Source organism: Musa acuminata, chromosome BXJ2-9 (assembly GCF_036884655.1).
Source record: "Musa acuminata AAA Group cultivar baxijiao chromosome BXJ2-9, Cavendish_Baxijiao_AAA, whole genome shotgun sequence".
In the NCBI taxonomy this organism is placed as follows: Eukaryota; Viridiplantae; Streptophyta; class Magnoliopsida; order Zingiberales; family Musaceae; genus Musa; species Musa acuminata.
This window is the reverse complement of record NC_088346.1, coordinates 34,346,319-34,363,898: the sequence shown is the minus strand read 5'-3', so window position 1 is coordinate 34,363,898 and position 17,580 is coordinate 34,346,319. Positions and strand designations below refer to the sequence as shown.

Here is a 17,580-nt window from a genome sequence, read left to right as displayed (position 1 = left end):
TCACGAAAGCAAATACAGAATGGAACAATGACACGGTCCAAATGTAAGCGGGGAGCGGAAGAATGAGGAATGTGAGGCCAAACTTGATGGTAGTACTGCTTTGCATACCAATAGGCATGAGTGCAGCGGTCAGGGAATCACAGAGCAATACATTGAACCTGAGTTGCAAATCATCCATGGACCATTCTTTTTGTTTCTCCTTTTGCTTGCTTGGGAGTTGATAAGAGGAAGTGGAGCCAGCAACCACACGCTGTCACGCGACATTAGAGTGCTCAAAGTGGATGAAAGAAATAGTAGTTAGTTGAGCAAATTGCGTAGCAGCTCTGCTGTCGCTGTAGCTGCTAAAAGCATACCGCTTTTATTTGGTCTAAGGTCACCACGAGGAATGGTTCTGTAATCCTTGTCTTCATCGATTGTACACATGCATGCATCTCTCTCTATCTCTCTGAAACCATCGTCAGAGTATGGACAGAGTCGTATTAGTAGTGGCAGCAGTAATGGCATCCAGCGAAGGATCTTAATCGGATCTAAGCTGGGATTTATGTCGTGGAAGAGGACAGGGGCACACGTGGAGCGCTCCAGGATCACTTCTTCACGCGAGCCGCTACCTCTGGCAGACGTGGCACCAGGGTGTGGCGCCTACGCATCTCCGTCACCCCCCATCTCGCCGTGACGTCATCGCGGGAACTAGTGGCTGCGGTGCGGCGTTCCTCAGCGTCTCAAATGTCTATTTTGCCCTCCAATTTCGTCGTGCAAATAAATAATTGAAGACGTTACGAGGGCGATCACGCCAACTGAAACGAAAGAGGCCGCGCGTACCTGCCACGCTGCCACGCTAATGGGGCACGGGGCGGGGGCCCTTCTTCCGGAAGATATCTGAAGCCAATAAATTGCTGTCGTGGACAATACCTCACCGGGAGCGGCTGGGGCTCAATTGGGTTGTATATTGATCACCGCTAAAAAGCACTTCGCTCACTCCATCTTGACGGACGCGATCGCTTATCTGCCACACGTCGTCAGGCTCCATGGGGATCCCACGTGAAGCCGGCAACCGCAGGGGAGTACGTGGCACGGATTGCTGATGACGCCCATTGCTGGGAGCTGCTTGACCTAAAAGTACACAAAAATTGGATATTTCTTTTACATGTTATAGTCCAATGAAGGTATTTTGTTCAATGTAAAAAAAAAAAAAAAACTGTCAACGCAAACAAGATTGGAACAAGAGATTGATTTTAATCAAACTAATTAAGGAATTAGTGGAATATGAGAAAGATTATAAAAAAAAGTCCACTATATATGGTAAAGTAAATGCATAGTTCGAGGGAAACGAGGTACTGTGGATAGGAATGGCTCGACGACCATCACGTGACCAAACAACCTCCGTCCTTTTCTTGGCCCCTCTCTCTCTCTCGCTAAATATATATATATATATATATATATATATATATATAGGCCATCTCTTCGGCGGAGATAGCTCGACCACCGCAACGAACGCCGCTCTCCCCTGCAAAAAGATCACGCCGTTCATCGACGCCAACAGGAGACTTGGAGATGAACCAGCCCCCGGCCTGCGAGCTCTGCGACGGCGAGGCGGCGGTCTTCTGCGGGCCGGACGCGGCCTTCCTCTGCTGGGCCTGTGACGCGTCCGTCCACGGCGCCAACTTCCTCGTGGCACGCCACGTCCGCCGGGTCTCCTGCAACGCGTGCCGCTCTCTCGACACCGCCCGTCACGTCTCCGGCGCCGCCCCGCAGCGGGTCAGCCCACTCTGCGCTTCCTGCGATCCCGATCCCTCCCCCTCCCACTCCGCTATCTCCTCGTCCTCAAGTTATTGCCTCTCCACCTCCGATTCCAGGGCGGCACATCGGGCGGCGAAGCCCGCCGCTCCGCGTCGGGCTACCGCGAAATGGCAGGGCAGGGACGCGGACAAGAGGGCGGCGGGGGTCCTTCTCTGCTGGAGCAGGAGGATGGGGCTGCGCAGTGGACGGACGTGCATGGAAGTGGCGGCGCGCGTGGTTTGCGCGTGCGAGGAGGCGACCGCGGCCCTGCCACTACGGGTGGCACTCGCGGCCGCTCTTTGGTTCGCCACCAAACTCTGCAAGGACGAGACGTCGCCGGCGGAGAAGGGCGCAGATGCGACGCTACGGTGGCTGGAAGCGTGCTCCGGTGTACCCGCGAGGCTCATCCTCGCCGCCGAGTCACGGATCGCCCGGTTCGCCGAGCGGATCCGAGTGGCCGAGGAGGGGTGGGCCGAGTGCTCGTAGCGGAATCATACTTCCTTTTTATTTTGCATCTTTACATCCCAACCTTTTTTTTTTATAAAAAATAAAATTAAAGCTGAGAAAACATACTGTTCCTGCAGGAAATTGTGGTGATTACTCACTTTAAATCTTTGTTATTAAGTTTTAAATAAGAAAATTTTGTAATTTATTTGACTTGAAATTAAGTCCTCACGTAATGCAAATGATTATAGATTTATAATCCTATCGACTAAGCAGAAATCGACAAGTCATCGACAACAAAAGTTTGGTGACTTATTCCTTCTGATATATTGACTGTAAGTCACAAGAAGATTAAATCTGACCAAATCAGAAGAATGCAATTGTAATGCTGCCTAAAGATTCTACATTTGTTTCAATATTCATGAGAAGCCTTGAATGGATTTTAATTATTATAATTCATGGTGGAAGATAGTACAGTTGCTTGTTCAAGTGATGCAATCCAAGATGACTTCAACTTGAGTTTGAGCTTCTCAGTGAATTGTCTGCACTCGTTTGAAGATTTTTATGCTTGCTTTAAGCTAATAACGCAATGACCATGAAACCTATTTCATTATAAATGTAGTACAACAAGTAAATTTAATTTTGATTTAGGGTACTCTTCAACAGGTGAAAGCAAAACTTCTTACCAACCTGGATGATGGAGGGACATGAGATCTGCGGCAATAAGTCCATTAGAATCTGTTCCATTGACTCTCAGTTCTCATGTCTTTGTCTTTTAGATTGACCCATGCATGTGAAGCAAGAGACTACACGAACTACCAAAGTAAACCATTGAATTCAAAGCCGGTACATCTGAATCTAACAAGATCTTTCAAAAAGAAACAAGGCAATAATTCTAAGTTTGTCCCTTTTTCTGCTATTGTAGAATGTCCATCACCTATAATTTTTTCTGAACAGCTGATGCATATGTGCAAAATATGAACTATCTGACATAGAAACGATGAGAAGAATAAAATTGTCACTCCAATTGCTACAGCATGCTGACACTCCTTTAGCTCCAATGAATTGCCGACAAGTCTGTAGAGAGCTCAACCAGATGGCTGAATTGTGGAGTTTGCGGTATAATTACGATGCTAGGATCTTTACTTGGTTGACAGACAGGAATGCATATTTCCGTATCCTGCAACAAAGACCAAACCAGTGAGCTTCTTCCCTGATGACTCTGGTTTGACAAAAATTTAGACAGTCCAGCTTGAGGAAGTATATCTTAAATCCTTATTTCTCTGATTTCCTTCTCAAGGGATTGCTCTGTCCTTTGAACTTGTTTCCTAGTTACCATTCAGTCCGTGATAAACTGCCTGAGATGAACTTTGGTCTGATATCATAGGCCTGTATAAAAGAATGCAATTTGGATCACTGCTTTGACCATGGTGCTTCTGAATCTGAGAGAATAGCAGATGACTTCAAAACTGCACTGGGTTAACCAAATGGTACCAAGTGCAAAGATGTGGAACACCTTTTTGACATGGATGTTCCGGATGCTACAATAGAACCTGATCTTCACCCAAAAGCTGACCATTTATTGCATGAAATTATCAAAATTATAAAGCAAGACACCATTGACTAACCGTAATGGTCTTCCATGGAGTGAAGAGAAGATCCAAAGCCTGCAACTATGGATTTCCTGGCTGCCAACAGAAATAAGAATAAATCAAACTTGTTAAAGATGAACTCTGAGAGGTTAAAGCAGTGACAAATGAAAGAAAGCGCAAAAAATAATATACCAAGAAGCATGGTTATCCTCTTCATCTGAAAGAGCAAAAGAATGTAACGAAAAGTGCAGTTATCCTCTTCATCTGAAAGAGGAGGGTGTTGCATTGCCTCCACGGAAGAAGATGGGAATCAAGCTTCCTGCTTCAGCTGCCTCTTTTACAACAAGAAGTTTGGTAAAAAAAGACAATAGCAATTTATTGCTGTCCACTCAGGTTCGGGTTTTCTGTAACTTATTTATCATTTATATTTATTAAGCAAGCCTAAGAAAGGAATCACTTTAGGAGATAATAATACAGAGCAAGCGAAATAGATTTAAAAAATTTTAAATTAGATGCATGTTTAACAATATGGAGAATATATGATGGAAGAGGTCCAAAACTACTACAGGGAAAAAAAGGACAAAAGATTACTTCATAATAGTTGAAAAGATTAACAAAATTTGCTGCCCAACATCAAAATCACCATGAAAAAAGAAAAAGAAGACGACCAAAGAGAAGTGAACTACAGGGCACAGTGTACCATACAATAGCAGCTACCTCGACCCTACTCAAGAGACTCAGAAATTGTGTCTTCCCATTGCTCCCAACAATCTCCACCTTTTCAAGGCTCGGATCAATATTGAAAGAGCTTGTAGTTTCACAATTTGAAAAGATTCTTGCAAATAAATTACTTATCATGAGCAGAGGAAGGTCTAATGCAGACACTACACCAAAGAATTGTAATTGTGTAGACAACTCAAACAATTGCATAATTAGAGAATAACTGCATCAAATTGTCAAGGCCTTCAGGCAAAAATTTCCTGGCAAACAAATAACATGGTCTCTTCGATCCGTTCCACACACAAGGTGTCAGCATCTCCACTTTCTGCAACAGTCATGAAACCATTACTAATATCGACTTCAATGTTTCAAGGCAAAACTTGGACAGCATACTGAAAATATGTATTTCACGATAACAATTAATAACTAGTTCTATTGATATTTGTACTGGACATATGTATATATATTAGACAAATCAGTTTATCACACAAATAGCATGAACTTTTTTAGGTATGTGAAAGAAGAAAATCTTTGCTGGTCCATTAGAAATCATATGCATCAAAAAAGATCACCTGCAAATGTAAATGACTCCAACTAACTTAAGAGGTAGTTGCAGTTGTTCAATGTATTGAAAAGAGATTATGCTTATTGCTTAGCAAATTTCAGGTGCCTTGTATATTCATTGTACTGCCTGATCGACTGGAACAAAGAAGGTAGCTTTATTGATATAGCAAGTTGCTAGTCTGCTGCAACTCAGATAATCTAGCACTCAGCCACACATCCAAACTATGAATTCAAATTTCAAATGTCCCAGTCGGTATGGACCAACATTTACTAGTCTAATGGTCGACTGGTATATGAGACCGAGCAATTTTGTGTGGTCTGTTTGAAAAGAATGCTTACTACCTGATAAGCTTTTTGTTCTAGCTACCTCTCTTTTTTTTTTCTTTTATCTTCTTTTCTCTCTTCTTTCAACAGATTCACTCTCTTCTTTTTTTTTCTCCCTGTTTGTGTTGGCATAGCCTCCTCCACCAAAGAATGCATCACCACAGCCTCCTCTTCATACGCATTGCCGCCTCCTGTTACCAATACATGTCACCACCTTCTCTCATCTGCATTGCCACATCCTCCCCCTACCAGTATGTGCCGCTGCCACCTTCTTGTACCAGTTTGCAGTGCTGTTTTCTCCTCCTTTGCTTTTGCCTCCTCTCCTTTGTCTTTTTCTCTCCAGTCCAAATGGTACCAACTGGTATTGACCCATACTGACATTTAGTATACTGTCCGATCTCATACAATACCTGTTCGATAGTTAACCAGTATAGGTACTGGACCAAGATTTTATTCCCTAAGCAAAATCAGGTGGGAGAAAAAATTGAATGCATCCATTGTAGGTATATGTTTTAACTTTTAAGTACAATTCTTCTGAGCTTTCTAACTTGATTTGCATGAAATAATATAAAAATAGTTACATTCACCAATAATGACAGAGATTACTGAGAAGCTACATCTTTTCCATTATGTAATAAGATGGATGTTACTCAAGTTCTCAATTCTTGACCTGACACATAACCCAACACAAACTATTAGCAAGTTTCAATTAGACCTAGAATTCTGAGTTGTAAACAGGTTTAAAAGGATTAACCCAATTAGTAAGTGCACTGAGTTTGTACTTCAGAGAATTGACATGATTGATTGAACTTGACCCAATTAATAAAAAGGTTTAATGTGTTAAACATGCCATTTTTAGATAGTCAAGTTAATTATATCATTTTTATATACAATGAACATATCAAATAATGTCATATGCGTCGATTATATTATACATGTCGAGTTTCGGCAGGCCAAATCTTGTTGAGATGGGGTTCACTGTGCGGTCAATATGATTCTAACTATTTTCTTAATTAAATGGGTTAAGTTGGTTTGGTTGAGTTACACATGTATTGGGTGGGTTGGTTTGTATTTAACTTTTTGACATTCTAACTATCCTCTTAATTTAACACATTAAGTTGGTTGGGTTGGTTTGTATTTAACTTTTTGACATTCTAACTATCCTCTTAATTTAACACATTAAGTTGGTTGGGTTGAGTTACACATGTATTAGGTGGGTTGGGTTCGTATTTAACTTTTGACATGATTATTACATGGGTTTGGGATTGTGAGTTTTGTTATAGCATATGCAGATCAACCCAACATGACCTATTGACACCCCTAGGTTAGTACACACATGCATCTGACTGGCATGACTTATTACAATGTCCTACGTGTTTGCCAACATCTTGTCCCTGATACTAAGGCAGAGTTCCAAGTTACATTTGTATCACACTAACCTGCAAACATAAATTTATAGTCACCTCTGGTAATTAAATTCTAAAACTTTGTTGTCAAAATGAAAAGACTGAGCTAAATTTCCTTACCCCAAGTGTACATATTTTTCAGATCAAAATGACACAGTTGGAGGGAGTAATGACAAGAGAACTATGAAATAAAAGGAAGATGCATGTAAAAAGATTTTAGTGTATGACCTTCTCATCACTTGTGATGTGGTAACTCTCATCAATAGACTGCCAAGAACAGTATCAACAAAAGCAGATTTAGAAGCTTCATTATGAGATTAAACATGTTACTTCAGAAAAGAGGAGGCATACAGTTATATTCTTCAGGAGTTCGTATGTCACTTCCTCAGCTCGGTATGATTTTGGATGCCATTTTCCTTCAGACCAATCCACATGTGTCACCGACCAGTTTGCAATGCCATTAGGGTCAATCATCTGAGGGTCATAGATATATTAGTCTTTGGAAACCAGCAACTAAATTACCAGATATCATGTAACTTATCAGGCTAATAATACAAACGGTATCATTTGCTCACAGTGAATAGAGTCGGCAGATAGTGTTCATCAGCATAACAATTACGTCCATCAAAACCTGGCTGTCATGGTCAAAAACTCAAAATATAGGTGTAAGCACATTTTTCACAGAATGAATCTCTGCTTTGGTTTTTCAAACTCAACTTCTGCAGATATTGAGAATGATATATGTGAAGAACATAGTTCTGAAAGCAATGATTAATGGACCCCAAAACAAGGTTGTCATGAATCTGATATTGCAAAATCCCAAAAGAAAAAAAAATAGAAAAATATGTATAACATAATGAGTACCAGGGGCCTGCAATTACGGAAGTGTACAACTACTGACATAATATTTTGCATATACATGGATAAATGATAAATCTCTCATGACCAAATCCCATGTCAAGCCCAGATAGGTGAGAAGTCAAAAAACCATCTGATATGTGCATGATAGAGCAAACAAACTTTCCCATGTTGATGAGAAAAATAAAAATATAAACTGGTGATACATTCTTAAAAGAGGTTTTGTGTAGCAAGCTATGTACATTCTATTAATTATAAATAGAGAAAGGAAAGATCAGAGTAAATTGAGCCACTTGAAACTATAAAGACAGATATATTTTAGTGATCCTGTATGTGATATTGGAGAGAGAGGTCTCCAACTTTTTCTTGATTGAGTTGTAGTGGAAGATCTTTTCTAACATTGGAGTGTTAGATCTTAAAGAAAATGGAGGAATAAAAGAGTTTCCCAAGCTTCATTACAACCAAAATCAAAACGCTACGAGTGACTTGATACAGACCACTTCTTTGATTGAAGAACACAAATCAAACTGCTATATATAATCTTTTAGTTAAACTATTGCTGCTTCATCAGCAATCCGACAACTACAAGGGATAAACGAAAAACAAACAGAACAAGAGATGTAGGCATTTGTTAACCTTGCAATAAAGCTTGAACTTTGTGAAATAAAGGCTGTCTGCCATAACTATTAATGCATGCTGGCGCTTCATTGAGAACCACTGTAATATGCATAAGATTCAATGTCATAAGAAAACAGATATATCTTTTTTCTATACAGAGAAAGCATAAAATGCTATATCATTAAAAGAGTTCTCGTGCAATTTAAAAGATAAAAAAATGTGCAACTATTTGTTTTAAAAAAGAGATCTTCATATAACACAACAATGACAAAAGGTTGGTTATGTTATTGAATATCCACAAGAACAAAAAGTCAAAGACTGAAAGGAATGCATGAAACTGCTAATAATTGCCCTTAAAATCCACATACCCTAATCATATGAGATTTAATAGGCAACTACATATTTTTGCCAGATAGAAACCTATTAGTTCTGCCTGAATATGGACTCGATGATACTTCAGATTTGAAGGCCTATGAACAGAATAAAAACGACAAAGAGGTTGGTTCCTCCTGTAATGTCATATTGGTTTTATAAAATGTAGCAAAAAGGCTATCAGAACCCAGGAAGACCAGCTGATCCAATTAGTGTGTTTCCAGAATGGATCATTCGAGTTATATGACCACCCAAACAATCCATTTGAACCAGTCAGTTTCTCTACAAACGTGGTATTGGGTTGATTCCAGTAATCCAGCTGGTTATCAAACTGTCACCATGACACTTGTTTTCTAAAATATTGCTTTAAATTTTAGATTTTGATTTAAAAATAATAAACTGCAAAAGAAAAAGAAAAAGGTTTATCTATGATGACCTAAGAAAAATAAACAGAGGACCAAGGAATGAACAAGAAGAGTTTGCACTACCTGTTATCATGTCCAAAAGATATCAGGTCTCAGAGTCTCCAGCATCCAGTTCTCATATGTCTTCCGACATCAACCACCTTATTTTTTTGACCCACCAGAATTAAACAACCTTCACTTCTATAACATGCCCTTGTTCAATGAACAGCCTCCATCACCCTCTTAACCGTGCCCACCATGAGCAGCTAACATACTTCATTGAACAAAGAGGTTTTCAAATATCATGCATTAAAGATCTTTCTACTTGGTTTCACATGCAAAAAAAAGGAAAACATTCTTTCTAGTTGGTTGTCTGCTGCAGAGGGAGTCTTTGACATACCTAGTCTACCACATCCCCAGGCTAACTCCAGAAGACTATGCTCTCTTTCCTTTTATATTATTAGCTAAAATTGCTTCAGCTTTTGCTATCTAGTACCCCCAAACTGGCACTAAAATTCACCTCAAAGACATAACTTATCCTATTAATTACTAGCTCCATAGCCATCAAAGTTCTGTTGGCTGTTAATAAATTCAAAATACATACCCTGACCATATAGCATATTGACCAACATAACCTCAGAATCATTATTAGACATATATTACTTCATATTAATCAAAATATACTTATTAACATATTATTAGCTTCTACAAGTTTGCATACAAGATGATAGAAGTGCAAAATGAGGTGGACTTTATTACTGGAAATCAAGGATGTCAGTTTCAAAGGTATGCACATCCAAAGGGATCTACTGACAAGATTTGTTAAGTATAAGTCCCTTCCAATTCATGCAAGCCTTGTGCCTAAAAGAGGAGAAGCCAGCACACACTTGCCACAACAAGTAGCCTCTCATTGGCACCACAGAAGTGTGGTATTTTCTGACATTAAAATTCAGAACATAGTACTCATACTTTTGGTATGAAGCTAATCCAGTTAAGATCAGATAATTTACACAACAACATAACTGTCATAACATATAATTACTAGGATGACTCCAGGTGTGAAGTGAATAGTATTGGGCTAGAGTATGTTGAATCTCGGATTTTGATGATGAAGTCAATTGTCATTTGTTATCTAATCTATGTGTTGAGATAAGTGTGCAGGATTAACTACGATAAGAGTAAGACAAGCAGCAGGTGTTGCGCCGGAGTCAAGATCAGGATCACGTTGGGAGTTCGAGAGTTCGACGGAAGTTCGGACGGTCGTCGGAGGTTCAGCGAGAACAGATCCGAGAAGTCCAGAAGCTTGCCAAGCGAAGCTCGTCGGAACTCGCCAAGTGGATCGTCGCAAAGTCCAGGAGTATGCCGGATGTCCGCAGAAGGATCACCGAGGGTTATCGGTTAATCGACGGAAGTTGGCCGGAAACTCGCCGGAAGAAGCGATTGACGCATCGGAGCAAAGCTGCAGAAGTTGTCTTAGAGTTAATCGTAGTTAGCATGATGATTAAGCATGAAAATGGGAGGTGATCCCATTAGCTTAATCTTGGGGCAATTGGGCCCCTGAAAAGATTCAAAGTGGGCCGAATGGAGTGAACCATTCGGACCCTGATTGCACCAGGAGGTGCAACCGCCCCAGCCAGGAGGTGCAACCGCCTGGGCTGTGGGGTTGGGAGGTGCAACCGCCCCAGCCAGGAGGTGCAACCGCCAGGGCTGCGAGGCTGGGAGGTGCAACCGCCCCAGCCGAGAGGTGCAACCGCCCAGAGCTCAGTCTTCGAGCTAGACTGGGCGGTGCAACCTCCTCTGCCAAGAGGTAGCACCGCCAGAGCTCAAGTTTCGAGCTCTGCCAGGCGATGCAACCACCGAGCTCAGTCTTCGAGCTCTGGCAGAGAGGTGCATCAGCCTGAGCTCAGTCTCGAGCTCTGCCAGGTGATGCATTCACCGAGCTCAGTCTTCGAGCTCTGGCAGAGAGGTGCATCAGCCTGAGCTCAGCTTGGAGCTCTGCCAGGTGATGCAACCACCGAGCTCAGTTTCGAGCTCTGCCAGGTGATGCAATCACCAAGCTCAGTCTTCGAGCTCTGCCAGGTGATGCAACCATCGAGCTCAGTCTTCGAGCTCTGGCAGAGAGAAGCAATCGCCTGAGCTCAGTCTTCGAGCTCTGCCAGGCGGTGCCACCTCTCCAGTCAAGAGGTGCAACCGCCTGATCCCAGAATTCTGGGATTTGATCGATTTGATCGTTTTGAGCTCGAATTTTGAATTGGGTTGGGGCCTATAAATACCCCACCCATTCAGCACTGAAAAGATACAGACCTACATCGAAATCTTGATCTTTTCTGTGATTCTAAGAAGCTCAAAAGTGTTGTAAAGCCTTTAAGTCTCCTCCTTCTGTTCTTCAAGTTTTCAGTTGTAAAGTGAGGAGAGAAAGGTCTGTAAAGGTTGTCTCCTGAGCCTGTCAAAAGGAGAGAAATTGTAAAAGGGAAGTTTGGCCTTCGCCCATTGAAGGAAGGCACCTAGTTGACGTCGGCAACCTCATCGGTGGAGGAAGCCAAAAGTGGAGTAGGTCAAGGCTGACCGAACCACTCTAAATCTCTGGTTTGCGTTTATTTTCGAGCACTTTATCATTACTGCAAACCTCCCTCATTACTACTGCTCTCTGCGCTTTCACGAACAAGTTCTAAGTGTTGTTCTTCCGAATCTGCATTCAGACGTAAATTCGTATTTTCATACATTACAGTTTACGTTTACGTTTGATTCTGCAGAACTGTTTTCCGTGCTTTTACGAACGAGCTTCTTTGCAGTTTACACTTACACTTTAATCCTATTGATAACTGCAATCTGTCCTCTACGATTTTACGAACGATTTTCAGCATTTAGACGTAAAACTGCATTCAGACGTAAATCGGCTTTCCTCGCTCAATCATCAGATCTCAGTTCACATTTACATCTTGATTCCAACTGCATACTGCCTTCTGCAAGTATACAAACAAGTTTTTGAACTTAGACGTAAATCTGCGTTTAGACGTAAAACTGCGTTTAGACGTAAATCTGCGTTTAGACGTAAATCTGCGTTTAGACGTAAAACAGCGTTTAGACGTAAATCTGAGTTTAGACGTAAATCTGCGTTTGGACGTAAATCTGCGTTTAGACGTAAATCTGAGTTTAGACGTAAACTGCGCTTAGACGCAAAACTACGCTTAGACGCAATCTGCGCTTAGACGCAAACTGCACTTAGATACAAACTGAGAATTTGCTTTTGCATCATAACAGTTTTTGAACGAACGCAGCTTTTGGTTTTTAATCATTGTAAGATTTCCGCTGCACTAATTCACCCCCCCCCCTCTTAGTGCTCTCGATCCTAACAGAGTAGTTTTGAGACATAAAATCTTTGCTTTTTAAGGTTGTCATCTTTTGCTGCTCTTCAGAAGAGTTTGCAAAATTGTCCACTTTCTCCACATTAGTTTGATGTAAATCAATCTATCCTTTCTTGCACCTTACTGCTTCTTCAGTTTTGTAAATAAAATCTTTATTAAAAATTAAGAAATAAGTTTACCTGTGAACCCTTCCTAAAGTCCTTTTCTTCAATCTCTGGCAACATATGCTCAGTATACCTGGCATTACCATGTGGGCCAGGATCCCAAAATCTGTAATAGTCGAACAATTTAACAAAATTTGATGATAAGATGAAAATAATGGTGACGTCTTTGGCAAATGTAGATAGAGGCCTTACGTGTCAATATAGCTGACATTTGTTCCCATCAGATAGCTATACACATAATCAAAGTTATGTAGAGGAACACAACTATAAGAAAAGACAGTTCTGTCAGTAGAAAAGCACAACCAAAAATAAATTCAAGATTCACATGATGTAATCACCTGTCAGAAAGCAGGACAAAATGTTGATTATCAGGGTCTTGGAGTGCATTTGCCAGTAATCTCTTTTCTGCCTCAACCATAGATATCTTACCCCACACAACCTGAATTTAAAATGCTTGTTCAAATACTAGTTCTTGATAAGCATTAACTCAAGCTAACAAAATGACCACAAAATTTCAACACATTAACACAAAAGAATGATCTAAAACTAAATTATATCTAAAATTGGTACATTTTCTTGTTTATAGATTTCAACAACTAATAGATCACGTCCATCCAAGTTGATTCATAGGATTATCTCTCAAGTTCCAGATTTTAAATCAAAGATTATCAGTCTTAGTTGTTACTGCTCCCATTTGTTAATTAGAAGATAACTCTGTAGGTCCACAGAATCAGTCAGCAAGACCAGATCCAGGTCCTTCACATTGCCTTGTGATAATAGAATCACACAAGTTTGTCACAGAATGTAGCGGCGTTATCAGCACCACCACAGATGTAACGAGCACCTTCTCCATATTTGACAGGTGCAGTAGATTCTTGGTTTCAGGAAACTAGAGATGAAAATTAACATATGGCATTATATTGTGACATGGTAGTCAAAAGATATTCCATTACTTACGTAGTCGTAACAATTGATGCATAATTTCATACATCCTTCTGAGTTCCTAGTATGACATATATGCCATGTTTATGAACTTCATACATTACAGCATCAAGATTTAGCATTCCAGTCATTATGATGACCATTTTGCTGTCAGGAAAGTACTGCGTCTGATGACCTGAGATCTACTTAGCATACAAACATGCAACACATCCCATATGATTGTATTTTTTTTCCCTCTCTATGTCCTGTTTGATATCATTTTGTAATGCGAGGAATGGGATTAACAAAAACATTCAACAAGTTGGTTTACAAGAAGAGATTATTGCGAGTACCTTAGCACTCCTTATGTCCCGGTCAACAAATAAAGGACTCACGTGCACTGGCTTCTCTCGTGATGCATGTATATAGATAGAAAATCTCCCTTCATGGCCCTGCAGTATTTAACCAGTATCAGATTGTGAACTGCTTCCTATAGTAGCAGTTCGCGGATCACATTTATTTTCATGTCAACTAGGCCTGAATAGAAATATGAAGCATGGCTTTTGACCAATTGTATATGGCCAGGATACCAGTTTGAATCATACAAGAATTATATAGAGCAAATAGCTGGTGTTATACAAAAGATGTCCCAAGCAGACACAACAATCGATCACATATATTCGGAAATCATCTCTTATTGTTTTGTGATGCTTCTACTAGATAAATTTCACATATGCAATCTCATTTTAGGGCAAAGTGGAACGTATACCTGCCAACAACTCTAATTTCATATATACATCACCAAAGTTGGAAATATCACACATGTACTCCATAATGGATAACAAAGATAAAGTATTCATTCTATTCCTTGCAAAAAGAAATAATTGAACCACTTCAACACATGAAAAGGAGAGGCACAAACTATATACAAAAACTATGAGCTACAACTTTACCAGAAAAAATGTCTCCCAGAGTTTTTCGAAGGGCAATGACCCAGGAGTCAAGAACATGAAAGCAATTTTGGGATGCTTTGGCCAAACTAGTGGCATGGAAAGAATGTTTTTGATGACAACACGAGAGGCAAACTCATCATCAGTAAGTTCCCGTGCTATAGGAGGCAACCAGTACTTAATAGGGCTGCAAACACTTGAAGAAAAAAAGTAGCAAGCCGGATACTGCCCAGGTGGATATATGTATGCTCCGATCAAGCAGACAGATACCAAACATAGCAGGATAATTATCCATCGAGGCGGCCTTGCAATGGGCCTGTTGCGTTGTGGTGGCACAATATATGTGTTCCCATTGCCCAGATGTGGTACTTTCATCTTCTTCTTCTCATTAGAACAGTCTAACCATGACTATTACTTCATCATCAGACTCAACCATAAGATTTGCACCTGGAAGCATCAACCACGAGCCAAGTTGCAGAGAAGCTTGTAGGAGTTATCTACTGGATTACCCAACTGCAAAGTAAATGCATTCCATGTCATATAACCAAAATAGTTACCTTTCCATGGAGGAAGTGAACCCAAATTATAGTAGGCCTCCATAAATCTCAAAAATATTACAAAATAAATTATGAATATTGTTTAAAAAATAAAATAATCACAACTATAAATCAATATATAACCAACCTGCCTCACAATTTTATTTTCTTTTAATCTACTATGTGGCAGTCAAAAAGGCCGTCCCCTAAAGATCAACGTAGCATTCCCATTGCTTATAAATTACAATGCCCCATCTACAAATTGGTACAACTAATCTCAAGCTGTGGTAATAAAACTCCATTTTGTATTTCATTGACCCTAAAGTAAAAATAACAATAATAAGATATAAGAATAAAAGAAGGGACAAATGAACGAATATTATTCTGTCTCTCCGTTCTTCCCACGATTCGTCCGCGCTCGCGAGCTCTCCAGATCGCATATTCTTTTTTCCTCCTCCTGTAACGTACGATCTTAAGAGCCCGCAAAATTCCATAAAATGTCAACCCCTAACCAATCCGACAAACGATCCTATAAGCTTCGGTGGATAGATCTGCTAGTGAGTTTCCCAGCTGCCGTACCTCAACCTCAAATCGCATTCCGAACAAGTAATGCCTCGTAGATCAAATACAAAGTTCTCAAAACGGACTCGACCAACGCCGAGCGTGCCACAGAAGAGACGGGACTCTTCCTTCTTCCCAACCTTTGAGCACCAAATTCCAACCCTCGTAGCACCACAATGCCGGAATCAAGGAAGTCAAAACGGTAACAAATCAAAACCGGAACGCTATCCAGATCAGGAAGACGAACCAAGCCCGGGGGAATCCAGCTTCAAACCGATCAAAGGCCGAAAAGAAATCCAAAACATAAACGTGCAAGGGACCAGCAATTACCTTGGAAGACCGTGAAGAGATCTCCGGAGGACGAGATCCACGATGGAGACGGAGGAAGAAGAGGTCTGTCGAGGGGAAGAGAGAGGGAGAGAGATGTGCTCATTTATTTATTACAATAACCATCCATCAAGAACTTTTTTTTTTTTTCTATTTTTTACAAAATTATGGGCGATTTCTCAAGAAAATATTTATATTTTAATTTTTTTCAAAACTACCCTTCTTTTGCTTTTTCCCAATAATACTTCTAATTTATAAAATATCTAAAATACTCCTCAAATTTTCTTACCAAATTTGTTCGTCCATTTTTTTACTAGTTTTTAATCATTATCATATTTTTATTTGACTTCATTTATATTTTTTTAATAATATTTATGATATTTTATTGATATAGTAAAATTATTATAACTTATTAAAAAATATTATAAATGATATCATATCATATCTGTTTGATTATTATTATTCGTAACCATTATAATGTTATCTTTTTAAATTTATAATTTGTTTGATTAAGGTTAAAAGTTTACTTAAATTATTTATAGTATTTTCAAGTAGATCTTATAGTATTTTTGTTATGGTAATGAAAACACTGTAACAGGTCAAAAATATTATGATAGACCAAAGCACTATAACAGGTGAAAATTTTTTGATAAATATTCAAAAAAATATATTTTTATTAAAATTAAAAGTATTATTTTTAAGTGATTTGTGCAGAAAACCTCATGTTTTAGAATAGTTTATTTTATCGGCTTCCTTTCATGTTGGTCGATTTGATGGGAGTCCAACCAAATTGGTACGGGAAAACATTGTTTTCCCTCCTGTTAAGGTTATTTTTTATTATGGAACCACTCTCATTCAAGCTGATTGCGTCGCAAGATTGATATTGGTCTCGAAAGTATTCGATTGGATCATATAAAGCATGGTAATAGTCAAAATTACAGTGTAGTATAATCATCTTCGTTGAATTATTGTTCCATATTGTTATACTCAATGTTATTGTTGAATTGTCATGTTCAATGTTCCAATATTTAGGCAAAATTTTACATACAGCCCACCATATTCTACTCCTATCCCTACAGTCAAATTATATATATTCCTTCAAAATTCCTCATGCCCTTTTTTTTCACCTCTATAAATTCGAATATAGCATATAAATATTTTCTTAAACCATATATATATATATCATCGGTGTTAGACTTCGACCAACACCGGTCTCTGTCACTCCATGCATCCAACCAAAAGAAGGTGGTAGTTGCGGGGGAGGTAGCTCAGCTGATCCACCTGGCTATCACTCTCGTGTTATGTGTAGGTCATAGGTGATGGCCACTCTTACTATCCTTTTCCGTGATTTCCGACTCCAAACTCTATAGACTGCCGATGGAGTACTTGCTGCTCTTATATATATTTTTTATTTGAATAAAATACGTCATATCTGAGAGAATAAAATAAAATTTAATATTAATTTTTTTTTTTTTTAAAGATTTAATTGAACAAACAGTGACGTAAAAAAAAAAAAAAACTGAGCGAACCGACTAAACCGGTACAACTCATTGGATGATTGATTTTGACCGGCTCATTTAGTTACCTCGGTCAACCTCACCCCGACTATTATTATATTTAATGCCTTTAATATATTATATATATAGTCTTAGCGCACAGCACTTGCGGTCATCTGTCC

At 39.5% G+C, this 17,580-nt stretch overlaps 2 protein-coding genes across 2 annotated transcripts; one reads left to right on the top strand and one right to left on the bottom strand.

Moving 5' to 3' along the window:
• The first annotated feature begins 1,551 nt into the window (after positions 1–1,551).
• Positions 1,552–2,262, top strand: LOC135622027 (B-box zinc finger protein 32-like). The gene has a single exon (XM_065123658.1). It carries the CDS (start codon positions 1,552–1,554, stop codon positions 2,260–2,262), a length of 711 nt encoding a protein of 236 aa, XP_064979730.1.
• Positions 2,263–3,051: 789 nt separating this feature from the next.
• LOC135623372 (glycosyltransferase BC10-like) lies at positions 3,052–16,017 on the bottom strand. The gene is made up of 13 exons (XM_065126285.1): positions 15,906–16,017; positions 14,482–14,991; positions 13,882–13,980; positions 12,946–13,046; positions 12,800–12,871; positions 12,623–12,713; positions 8,321–8,401; positions 7,402–7,461; positions 7,178–7,300; positions 7,055–7,093; positions 4,005–4,857; positions 3,849–3,908; positions 3,052–3,609 (listed from the first exon to the last, which is right to left on the bottom strand). The coding sequence occupies exons 2-11, from the start codon at positions 14,851–14,853 to the stop codon at positions 4,729–4,731; spliced, it is 1,167 nt and encodes a 388-aa protein (XP_064982357.1). The 5' UTR covers positions 14,854–14,991; positions 15,906–16,017; the 3' UTR covers positions 3,052–3,609; positions 3,849–3,908; positions 4,005–4,728.
• Between the last annotated feature and the right edge of the window lie 1,563 nt (positions 16,018–17,580).